Raw genomic sequence first — 13,133 nt, 5'->3', positions numbered from 1 at the left:
TTTTTGTTTACACTTTACACATCTGTTCACTTCCAATATCGTTACAAAACTGAGCTGTCTTCTCCTTCTCTGTGATTTCAACCAGTCATCTCTCGCTTCGCTCAAAATGCTCTCGTGGGGTTCAACACTCTAAGAAATTCTCGAACACTTTCAATAAGTATAATATTAATTACGTTTCTTAACGCGTATGTTACGCATTTATCTTTTCTTTTAATTAACAACTAGGACCAATCGAAGTTTCTATATTATTATACTAATCTCTACAAACTGATTAATTTTATTACCGGCCGCGCAATGCAGAACACAATAATTCGTCCGACCACGCGATCGTTCTGCTGTCCGAAACATGAGAGATCACGCACTGAACTGAATAATTTTATTACCGGCCGCGCAATGCAGAACACAATAATTCGACCGACCACACGATCGTTCTGCTGACCGAAACAAAAGAGATCACGCACTGAACTCTTGGTGAAAAAGTGAATTACGAACGAAAAACCGACTATTGAGAAGAAATTCTGAAAAGAAAATGAAGATGCATGCATAGAAAAAATATCAACCTCAACACAACGAAGAGTGTTTGCTGTTAAAGAATTTCGACCAATTTAGATGAAAATTTTACAAAAAGCATATCTCCTCATACGAAATTGCATCGTGGTCGTTGGAGAGTTACTCCTACATCGTGGTCCATGCACTTGGTCGTGCATCCAAGTCAACAATGGAGAGCTAATGATGACATCATGGATCCCGAAAAAATCGAAACATGTTTTAATGCTGTCAACAGATCAAACGCTGGTGCCATCCAAGCCAACCACGCTAATTGAGGATGAAGGCACGGATCCCCAGGAGGTATGATCTTCTCAAATCGTATGAATTCATTGTTAACTGCACCAATGTATTTTTTCACGACGCAATACCAATAAAACTTTTATTACAGTTGTCCGCTGTCGTGGAGGAGTATAACAAATATAAAGGAGGAGTTGATGTAATGGACCAGGTTACAAAAAAAATTAGTTGCCAGAGAGCTACACACCGGTGGACGAAAGCAGGGGTGGCATTGCGCATCTCGATTCGAACGTAATTCTATCGAGTCGAACATGTTTGGCATTACGGCTTTCGATTCGATCTAAAAAACGACTCATCGTTCGAGTATGCTCGAGGAAGTACACGAATAACGAGATGTTTTGGCATTATGGATACTCGATAGCACACTGGAAAACGACGTGTATATTCCAACATTAAATCCTTTAAATACAATAAAAAAAAAAAAAAAAAAAAAAAAAAAAAAGTTGAGTTTAATAAAAAAAACGTCCAAGAGATAACCCAAGTGCATTTAACTAAAACGCATGGAAACATCAAAATAATTTATTATCGAATCCTTCTTTAGCTTTAAATTATTTAGCTCAAAATTGGATCTGTAGCATAAACTCGAATAAACATAAAACTAAAACATAAAAATTTGTGTCGTATTACAATTTACAAAACATATCGTATCGGCATAATGTTTAAATCGGTTGCAACTGCTCAATAAATAATATTCCTTTTTATAGTCATTGAGCACAATTTGCTTGTTTATAAATTAAGTGCCAATTCATGTCCTGAAGGATGCCTTTCCAACAGGCAACATGCTACACGCAGATAAATTACTCTTATTCTCTCTGTTTATTAACATTCGCCATGTGCTGAAGGCTGTCTCTCCAGCGGGCGGCATACTAAACACGGAGACAGCTATCTCTTATTCTCTCTGTTTACATTTCGTTTGACAGAACATACTCGATTGAGCTAGTACAGCACCATTCGAAATCTTGTACTGCGACTGAATGAAGTCGAACGAAACACATAATGCCGCAATTTTTTCGAAAAGAATGCAAAAACGTACGAATCGAGTGATTCGATTCGAGATGCACAATGCCACCCCAGATAAGGATGAGAGATCGAGGAAAGGAATGAAAATTGAAATGGGTACTAGATCGGAAAAAGCTCGTTGCTATGAAAAACAACAACAAAACGAATGTCATACAGGGTCCGGTAATTGAACTGCTACATAAGTGATTAAAAGTAATATAATACAAAATATGTAGTGGGAATTAGTTCTATAAAACATCGTCGAACCGTGGTCATGTCGTTATTTTGATACCAGGGGTTAGGTCTTACGACAGGATTAGACGCCGGCTCAAAAAATAAGGGGTTTTCAGGCACAGAAAAAAGTAATGAAAAATAAACAGCGCGTAAAACTTGTTTTTTTAATGTTTGACAGTTGATGTAAAATACTGAACAATCAGTAATTTGGAAAAGTATACTGATTTTCAGCAAATACGAATCAATTTACTGACTTTCAGTAAGTTTTGAATTTGCTGGTTGTTTTTCAGCAAAGCATTTTGCTGAAATACTTTTTAAGAAATTGGTGTGTAGGGAGGTTATTGAGACGTAAAAAGCCCAAATGTATGTAGATTTAAGGAACCGAAAAAACAATCGGCGTAAGGAGAGATATCGAGACGTGGAACATCGAGATGCAAATTTGCTAAGATTCTTCCAATAATTGTCGTATTCCAACTTGATATACTAAATTCTACGAACGGAGAATGTCTCGCTGCACAATAATCTGCGTCTGTTGCTGATAACTAATGCTTAGTTCCGGTATTTCTTGTTATTATGTGGATATCCAGCTTCTTACACTAGCCATAAATAAACTGTGGTTGCTTAAAATTTGCATTTGCTGTGTACATATTTTATGGTACTGTTCAAGTAGCCATTGAATCTGTCCAAAACATACCATATGTCAATATTTTTCATGCCCATCTTTTAAAATATTGAGTGCACGAATTTAGCTCACTATAGGGATATTAAATCCCGCAGATGATTCAATAAGGGACAGCTTGAAAGCAGAGATGATCGCGGTGGTCGTGAAACGGAAGTTACAAGTAAGTTAGCATCACCTAAGAGTTAATATTTTTCGCATTTAATTTCAGGATGCCTTCTATATAGTTTTGGAGAAATAAAAAAAGATCCTTGAAGTGTTTTGAAAAATACTGCAGAGGTGATTATTGTGGGTGTGAAATGTATTACAAATGTCAACTGATTTTTGTTTCATCCTCCTGGAAATTCGTAAGGAGCCTGCCAATGAGTCATTCTAGCACCCATAATTGATCTTTGGGAAGCCCTCCTTATACATTTATTGGTGACTTCATGTACGTTCTATAACTTGCTAAACCATTTTTCGAAACTGCTTGGGGACTGTGGTGGGAAACATTGTTACGCGTATTGAATTTCCCTTTGTGTTCCCGAACTTTCCAAGCAACGCGGGAGCTGCCAAGTAAAATACTATACCAATAAAATACTGGTCTGCAATCAGATGAGTACAGTGTAGTGAATAGGGCTGCGAATAAGAATTAATAGTAAAACAAAAAAATAAGTAACATTTACCGCTACAATTATTCTCCTTGGCACGATTTCACTTTTGACTGGCTAAATATTTACATACACCTAAATGTCAAAAAGCATTGACATACTATAAAAAGATGTGAATCGATATTGTACTTTTAAAAGAAAAAGGAGAATTATGAGTGAATATATATAACTGTGCCTATAGGGAATTGGGTTGTTTAGGGGTATATACCCGAATAAAAAATACAGTAAAATAACAATACAATTTATTGTAACACTACTATTAATAACATTAAATTGGCAATAGATTGTATTGTAAATTAAACCATAGAAATACATTAGAATGTATTGTTATGAACCATTTACTCAAATGTAAATGAAGTTTTCGCAATAGAATGTACGGGTTGTTAAGTATCGTAACTATACAAAATCTGAGATTTTTCCATACATTTTTTTCGTCACACAATAGAGTGTATGGTTAATATATTGTTGAAATATCCGAACAAAACTGTTCAAAATACAATGGATTGTATTGTATTTGTATAGTAAAACAATACGATTTTTGATTTCTCAGTTGCGACAGCTTTACTGTTCAACAATGCAATTTAAAGGGAAAAATGCATATTTGGCGCTTTGAGGCAAATATTGTTATATAGTTTATATGCAATGTAAAGACACGTTTCAAAAGTTATCAATGTATGAATCTTATGTACGAAAATGTTTAAAAAACAATTGCAAGTATTGTTACATTAGTGAAATATGTTGATGTATTGTATCCTCAGTGTGGATACAACCTGTGCAACCATCAAGAAACAATATACAGTGCCCGTTCGATTATTGCAAAATATTTACATTGCATTTAACGAATGGCATTCGATAATTGCAACAACTGACACATACCAAATCGAATGTAAAAAAAGCGAAGGGGCATATCAATGTTTATTTTTATCAGTGCCCATCAAAGTGGTTTAAACGTATCGACGGATTGCAGGTATGTAAATTATAGTTTGCCTAATTCCTTAATGATTTACGATTTCTAGTCTAGCGCATTTGTACACCCTCATGTAGCATGAAAAGAGAAATTCGAAGAGCGGGAAATGTTTGACAGCTAAGTAACTGTAAAATAATTTTGTTTATGGGAGTGATTTCAAAATATCCCTCTACTCGCTTGAGCGCAGAAAAGCGGCTCTATCCGCAGCACCCAGGTTTTAACGTTGTTTCAGTGCATTAAAAACTTGCGACTTCAGTTTCTTTTGGTCTTCTGGGGCACGATCACTCACTAAACGGTAACTTTAAACTTAAACAGGAATTAAAACATTACAAAGACTTATCAAAAACCGAATCTTGACGGAGTAGTCATATAGCAGTCAACAGCGACACACAGTTGTTGTCTTATGTATTTTCAACTAGCTTTTAAATTCTTTTATGCATTACCATTGGAAAGCCCCCCGCTTAAAATGACAGACCGATATTTTGACATCTGAAAGTGACGGTTATCTGCTTTTTAATTGCAACACGTTGCAATAATCGAACTTGCAATTAAAAAGCGTTGCAATAAACGGTCTTGCAATAATCGAACGGGCACTGTATCCTATTGTATACCGTACATTCTATGGTAATTCAATTGTTTACACAATTGAACCAATAGTACATTTTTATCCGGGTATGTTTTTACATATTCTGAATCTGCGGTAAAAACTGAGCTGAACAACAATTTTTCAGAATTTTTGGAGCCCGGAACTATTTTTAATTTGCATTTTAAATTTATATGGGACTAAAAATTTGTTCTTATGCTGCATGGGCTAACTGTCATTCTATGAATGTTAGTGTCATTCTATCGATTAAAATGGCTTATTGTTTGCTGTATAGAAATGTAAATAAAAGGTTTACAAACAAAATAAAAACATGTTGGAGATCAGAAAAGCATGCTCTTTATGTTAAACTGCCAAAAATTCGATATTTTTCTGAGATAAACAACCCAATTATACATTTATACCATGTTCGCACTATGCACGGAATAACACGTTATTTTAATTATCAACAAAGGAAATGTGCTATTTTGCAAACTTAGTATTATGGTTCATAACATAAGCACCAAAATAATTGTACTGTGTTGCGTAAACAGTACATTATTTCGTTGTTAAGTTTTCGCCATAGCGTAATGATTTTAAAGATTAGTGATAGCACTCGAATAGAATTTGCGACTTATCGATACAGCATGCTAATATTTATTTAACGTGTAATTTGGGTTATTATTATACGTCTCTTGACACGGAAAATGTTCCTGAAGGGAAAATAAAATAAACGCAGGAAAAAGAGAAACGCAACGGAACGCAAAGTCAGCACCGGAAGAAATGAACGTGTGATTGAAATACTTGGCTCATTTTGGAAACGATTTTCTTAAGCGAAGGATCGCTGACGTTGATGCTCCGGAAAAAAACACGTTTTTTAAAGTTTCAGTAAAAGAGAAAGTTTGACGGTGATATAGTTAAGTCTGGTGAATTTATTATTTCGATTAAAGAAAAACGAAGATACGACATACAGTTATTGGTTTATCATTAAGCAGACGTAGTGTTCAATCGCGAATAGTAAATGGTTCGCAATGGAAATAAATAGCGAAAAGGCAGTAGGTTGTGTGAGTGAGATGTAATTCCTTGAGATTGGCCTTTCTTTAATGCTCAACGTCCATGACGCATTGGTGCAGTTTCAATGGCGTGTAAAGCAGCGGGGTTGCCAGCAGCACGCCAGTGCACCGTGACTAAAATCGTGTTTTGAGCACGTTTATTTAATAGTACCTTTATTATTCAACTAGCAGACCCGACGAACTTCGTTTCGCCTAAAATTGATTAGTTCTCGAGTTATGCAGAAATTTTGGTTTCATTTGTATGGGAGCCCCCCTTTCCAAAGGAGGGAGCGGTCTCGAACCATCTTAAGAACCTTCCCCGACCCCAAAAACCTCTGCATATAAATTTTTACGCCGATCGGTTCAGTAGTTTCGGAGTCTATAAGGTTCCGACAGACAGAAATTCATTTTTATGTAGGGGGAAAGACGGCTTTGGCAGGTTTTGTTCTATTATTGGCAGGGGGGTTTTTGTCGACCAAATTTTATGAAATTTGGCCACAATATTCTTTGATATGCAAAGAATGTTTAGGCCAAATTTGAGCATATTCCAGTCAAAAAAACCCTTCCAATAATAGAACAAAACCTGCCAAAGCCGTCATTCCCCCTATATAGATTTAGCATAATGGTGTTGTTCCCGGTCGTCAGAACAAACACAATTCTACAAAGAATTCATCCGAAGTTGGATGATTGTTGCCCATCGCCGGTCCCTGCCGAGGAGTAAAACAACCGAGAAGACGTCCGCCTACTGAACGACCCACGATTATAGACCATCATCATCGCACCGCCGCCGCCTTCGTCGTCGCCGCCGGAGGTTTGATTGCAGTTAATCCAAGTCAGTACAGATTTCCTTTTTGCTTTCATCTGGGATCCCGCACCACAGTAGTGGCCCGTGCAGTTTGGTAGTGTAGTAGTAAGCGTGATAAAATAAATAAATAAATAAAATAAATATGTTTGAAATGTTTGAAAAGCAGTAGTCGTGCATCTCAACGATTGCAACTCAGCTTGCAGCATCTGGAGGAACAACGTAGGCTGAGTAAGTTGCGGTCGGAAGAAGAGCTGCAAATGAAGAAAAAGGAAGAAGAAGCCAAGGAGGAAGCCCGACTGAAAAAGCTGCAGATGGAGGAAGCAGCCAAATTGAAGCAGCTGGATGAAGAACAGGAGTATTTGAAGCAGCGATACAACCTACTAATGCAGATTGCCGACGAAAAGGATTCATCTAGCAGGCGCAGTGGAGTGAGCGGAAAAAGTAAGCAGACTGGAGTAAGTGTGAAAAGTAAGCGTGACCAGTTGGAGAAATGGTTGAAGGGAGCTGTGGTGGAGGATGTTGGACAGTCGAAGCCATCGTCGTCAGGAAATCGAGTTGCCCTGCCGGTTCACACAGTCAGTGAATCAATTCATCCAGCCGCAGTGGTTCGCGAACTACAAACACCAGTTGCGTCGTTACCGGATATTTCGTCGCATGTTTCTGTTCCGCCAAACGTGAACCTATTGCGCCCTCCTGTTTCGGGAATCATTGGAAATGTTCCCACTCTGGCAAAATCATACGAACAGCTGGTTTCCGGACAAGGAACTTCTGCGATGGCATCTGCTCCAACATCAGCAGCTACGCAACTCGCATCATCGGTTCCGCTTATTTCAGTAGCTTCTACTGTTTCCAATGTGGTTCTTCCGGAAATGCAAGATATTCGAGTCGGGAATACCGATTCTGTGGCGGTTACGTTCGCTGCACGGGATACATTAGTGTCCTCAGCGCCATGTGCAGCATCGCAGTCATTTGTTGGTTCGAGTGGTCTGATGTCAACAGTTTACGGAGGTCTTCCGTACTACACAGCCGCTCCAATGGCTCATCTAGCACCAACGAATGCAGTAGCTTCGGGAGATTTAGTTCGAGTGAATTCGTCGCAATCCTATTTCGGTAATGTTCCGCATAGTTCAGCAGTTCTGCACGGAAATGCACCATTAGGTTATTCAGCGGCCCTACCAGTAACGAATTCGTTTGGACCATCATTTGCGGGAGCTGGATTGCCGAATGGAACACAATCGAGTCCTGCAGTAGGACCAACTAGTGCTCAACTCGCAGCGCGCCAGGTAATGCCTCGTGAGCTTCCCAAGTTCAATGGCGATCCGCAGGAGTGGCCTATCTTCTACAGTTCTTTCAAGAACACGACGGAGGTGTGCGGATATACCGATGCGGAGAATTTGGCCCGTCTACAACGGAGTTTGGGAGGTTCCGCTTTAGAAGCCGTACGAAGTCGTCTGCTGTTACCAGCGTCTGTTCCGTATGTGATGGATACGCTTCACAAACTCTACGGGCGGCCGGAGATTTTGATCAGTTCGCTTCTGAAGAAGGTGAGGAACGTGCCAGCCCCTAAAGTGGAGCACCTGAGTACGATTGTGGCCTATGGATTGGCCATTCAGAACTTGGTCGATCACATCATCTTGGCTGATCAGCAAGCACATTTGGCGAACCCAATGTTGCTTCAGGAGTTGGTCGATAAGTTGCCCACATCCCTCAAGATGCAGTGGGGAACCTACAAGCAAGGCGTTGCATATGTCAACCTGGCGACATTCAACGGTTTCATGGCAGGCCTTGTGAACTTGGCGTCGGAGCTCACCATCGACGTGGACTGTGCACAAAATCAACACAAGCAAGTTCGCGTGAAGAAGCCGAAGCCAAGGGAGAAGTTATTCACTCACGCCAACGAATCGTCCGATGCCGCCAAGAAGGAGAAGGACACGTCGACAGAAAGGTCTGCTTCAAAAGCCTGTTCGTATTGCGGAAAGGACAACCACCAGATACTGAACTGTTCCAGTTTCAAGTCCTTGGATATAGGAGCGAGGTGGAAAGCCATGCGTCAGAAGAATCTGTGTCGTCTGTGTTTAGTACCGCATCGGAAATGGCCATGCCACTCGAAAAAGGAGTGCGGCGTGGATGGCTGTCGTTTTCGTCATCACATGCTGTTGCACAGTAACCAGACAAGCCGAAGCGAATCCGCTGAGACAACGAAGCCAACCGAAGCGATACAGCACAACTACCACCACACGAAGTCGTTCTCTCTCTTCCGTTATCTGCCAGTCACGCTTTACGGATATGGGAAACAAGTTGAAATCTACGCGTTCCTGGACGACGGATCATCGTCAACGTTACTGGAAGAGGCAGTTGCAGTTCAGTTGGGGATTGACGGAGAGCCGGACAACCTTTGGCTAGGATGGACAGGGAAGATCGGTAGACACGAGAAAAGCTTCAAAAGGGTCAACGTGGAGATTTCCGGAGCTGGGAAACAAAATACCTTCCAGTTGAGCAACGTACGGACGGTGCGTGAGCTAGGACTTCCCAGTCAAACGTTGAACTATTCCGATCTGTCAGGATCCTATCCACACCTACAAGGTCTTCCCGTCAGCAGTTACGTGAATGCGAAACCCAGTATGATCATCGAAATCGAACACGTGCATCTCCTTACCAGTTTGAAGCTTCGCGAAGGTGGAAGAAGTGATCCAGTCGCAACGAAAACTCGTCTCGGTTGGTGCATCTATGGAAGAAATTCTGGAAGTGAAGGTGAATCCGTGGAGCAGCTGAATCTACACGTCGATCAGGAAATGAGTAACAGTGATCTGTATGATTCGATGAAGAAGTTTTTCGCCGTTGAAGAAGCTGTGGTTACGAAACACCTTGAGTCCGACGAAGATCAACGAGCACGCAGCATTTTGGAGGCAAGTACAGTTCGCCGAGGAACTAGAATCGAGTCTGGTTTGTTGTGGCGCAAGGACAATATCCACTTTCCGGAGAGCTACAAGATGGCGATGAACAGACTCCTGGGATTGGAGAAGCGTCTGTCCAGAGATACGGAACTACGACGAAGAGTGAACGAGCAGATCAACGGCTACGAGCAAAAGCAGTATATCAGTAAGGCTTCACAGGAAGAGGTCGGCAGTCTGGATACTCGACGTGTCTGGTATCTACCGCTTGGAGTGGTTATAAATCCCAAGAAGCCTGGCAAAATTCGGATGGTATGGGATGCGGCCGCGAAAGCCCATGGAGTCTGCTTCAACGATATGCTACTGAAGGGTCCAGATCTCCTTGTCTCGCTAGTGGACGTTCTGTTGCGATTCAGACAGGGGAAAGTCGCCGTGTGCTCTGACATTCGGGAAATGTTCCTCAGAATCCTAATTCGCGATGAAGACAGATGGTCGCAGTGCTTTCTTTGGAGAAGTAATCCGGAAGAAGAAATACAAGTCTACGTGATTAACGTGGCGATGTTCGGTGCTACCAGCTCTCCATGTACAGCGCAGTTCGTGAAGAACTGGAATGCTTCCAACTACAGTGAACAGTATCCCAGGGCAGTAGAAGCAGTGACCAAGAACCACTATGTTGATGACTTCCTTGACAGCGTCAACTCGGTGGAAGAAGCAGTACAGCTGGTTCATCAAGTGAAAGATATCCACGCAGCAGCGGGTTTCCAGTTTGGGAAGATACTGTCCAACGAGAAGGCAGTGCTAGACCGACTAGGAGAGACGACTACAGCTATCAGTAAACCACTGCCAGTAGACAAATTCCGAATATGCGAACGTGTTCTGGGCGTCACATGGATTCCGTCGGAAGACGCATTCTCATTCAATCACCAGGGATTGGAGGAAGTGTTAGGCACCGATTGGGCGGAACCGACGAAGCGCCAAGTCCTGCGTATCGTGATGAAACTCTACGACCCCTTAGGAGTCATCGCACACTTCGTCGTCCAAGGGAAGATCCTGATGCAGGAGATTTGGCGAACAGGCACTAACTGGGACGAGCCTATTGCGGAGCAGCCACGTGAGCTTTGGATAAGGTGGATCGAACAGTATCGGCAGATCAACGAAGTGAACGTTCCTCGCTGTTTCTTCAAGGATTTCTGTCCGCAGCAGGTCAGCGATATCCAGGTCCATGTGTTCACAGATGCGAGCGTGTCAGCCTGTGCGTGCGTTGCCTACCTCAGAACCACAGTGGACGGAGAGAGTCAGTGTTCGTTGATTGCAGCGAAGACAAAAGTTGCGCCTCTTCGAACGCTATCCATTCCACGTTTGGAGCTTCAGGCTGCCATGATGGGTTCCCGTCTACTGCAGAATATCTGCTCAGCTCTTACCATCAATATCCAAAGACGTTTCCTGTGGTCAGATTCAGCGACAGTTCTTGCCTGGCTTCGCTCCGATAGTCGTCGGTATCATCAGTTCGTGTCCTTCCGTGTTGGCGAAATCCTGTCGTTGACCAGTGTGGATGAGTGGCGCTACGTTCCTTCTCGCGAAAATGTTGCGGACGATGCCACGAAATGGAATGGGGGGCCTTCATTCGATCCGGATTGCCGTTGGTATCAGGGCCCACTATTTCTGCAAGATCCGGAAAGTCAGTGGCCTACGGAACGGCCAGGAGATACAGCGGAAGCAGATGTAACGACTGAAGAAATTCGCCTCGTTGCCACACACCGTACAGTAGTGGAAGTGATAGATATTCAACGATTTTCCAATTGGAACAGACTGCTACGTGCGACAGCTTATGTTCACCGAGCTGTAGCGGTATGGAAGCATTCAACGAGCGGGACAAGATCGCTTAAGGTACTCAGCCAGAGTGAATTCGCGAAAGCAGAAGAAACACTTTGGCGACAGGCGCAAGCACAGGCGTATCCGGAAGAAGTTCAGCTGTTGGAAGAAGGACAAAGTTTGTCAAAAGGCAGTTCAATTCGTGCGCTGTCTCCATTCCTGGACGAAAAGGAGTTCTACGGGTTGGCGGCAGAATCGAACAAGCTCCATCGATTTCATACGAAGCGAAGCATCCAGTCGTGTTGCCGAGAAGTCATCGGATTACATATCTCGTTGTGCTCAGCTTCCACCAGCAGTTCCTGCACGCGAACACCGAGACAGTGTGCAACGAGTTGAGACAACGATTCTACATTCCGAGGATGCGAACAGTAGTGCGGAGCGTATGTCGTAGCTGTCAGTACTGCAAGATTAAGAAAGCAGCTCCAGTTCCACCGATGATGGGACCGCTCCCGAAAGTTCGTCTGACTCCCTTCATCCGTCCGTTTACGTACGTTGGAGTGGACTACCTCGGTCACTTCGAAGTGAAAGTCGGTCGCAGTTTAGTGAAGCGGTGGATATGTCTGTTCACGTGCCTCACAGTTCGCGCCGTTCATCTGGAGCTAGCACACAGTCTGTCAACGAAGTCTTGCGTAATGGCGTTCAGGCGTTTCGTGAATCGACGAGGAGCTCCGCTGGAAGTATTCTCGGACAACGGTACTAATTTCGTGGGAGCCAGCCGTCAGTTATCAGAGGAGATCCAGATGATTAAGGCCATCAACGAGGATTGTGCAGCTACGTTTACTAACGCCCGTACGCAGTGGCATTTCAACGTTCCTGCAGCGCCGCACATGGGAGGCCCATGGGAGCGGATGGTCAAGTCCGTAAAAGTGGCAATGGCAGCAATATCCGACAGTCCGCATCATCCGAGTGACGAGGTATTCGAAACCATAATGCTGGAAGCAGACGGGATCGTTAACAATCGTCCACTGACCTACGTAGCCTTGGAAGTAGCAGATCAAGAAGCGCTCACTCCGAATCACTTCTTGCTGTACGGTTCAAGCGGTATCAAGCAGCCAACAGTTGATCAGTCAGTCAGTCTCCGAGACAGCTGGTCAATCGCCAGGAACATCGTCGACGAGTTCTGGCGCAGATGGGTGTTGGAGTATTTACCGATGCTAACAAGGAGTGGTTCGAGAATGTGAAGCCGTTGGCACCTGGTGACCTAGTCGTGATAATAGATGAGCAGACACGGAACAGTTGGGAAAGAGGACGAATTCTGGAGGTTTTTCCGGACAAATCAGGACAAGTTCGACGTGCAGTAGTACAGACAGCTCGAGGAGTCTTCGCCAGGCCGGCAGTGAAGTTGGCAGTCCTGGATGTTGCGAGCAACGACAAGAAGGAGGATGAAGTCGCGTCGGAAACGGAAGTAGTTCACGGGCGGGGGATGTTACCGGCAACACTGTTGACCGCGAAACGACGGTGAAACCACCGTCCGCTCCCTGGCAACTGAGCGGCTGTCGCCGAGTGGACTGACAGTTCGGACAGCAGCAGACAGAAAGGAGAAGAACTGATTCATTCA

General features: G+C 43.1%; 1 protein-coding gene across 1 annotated transcript; it reads left to right on the top strand.

The window, feature by feature from the left end:
• Positions 1–7,069: 7,069 nt before the first annotated feature.
• On the top strand, positions 7,070–11,911 carry LOC134207403 (uncharacterized). The gene has a single exon (XM_062683127.1). It carries the CDS (start codon positions 7,070–7,072, stop codon positions 11,909–11,911), a length of 4,842 nt encoding a protein of 1,613 aa, XP_062539111.1.
• The last annotated feature ends 1,222 nt before the right edge of the window (positions 11,912–13,133 follow it).

This window comes from Armigeres subalbatus, chromosome 1 (genome assembly GCF_024139115.2).
Source record: "Armigeres subalbatus isolate Guangzhou_Male chromosome 1, GZ_Asu_2, whole genome shotgun sequence".
Lineage (NCBI taxonomy): Eukaryota > Metazoa > Arthropoda > Insecta > Diptera > Culicidae > Armigeres > Armigeres subalbatus.
The sequence above is the reverse complement of the archived record's forward strand: the minus strand, read 5'-3'. Positions and strand labels throughout refer to the sequence as shown.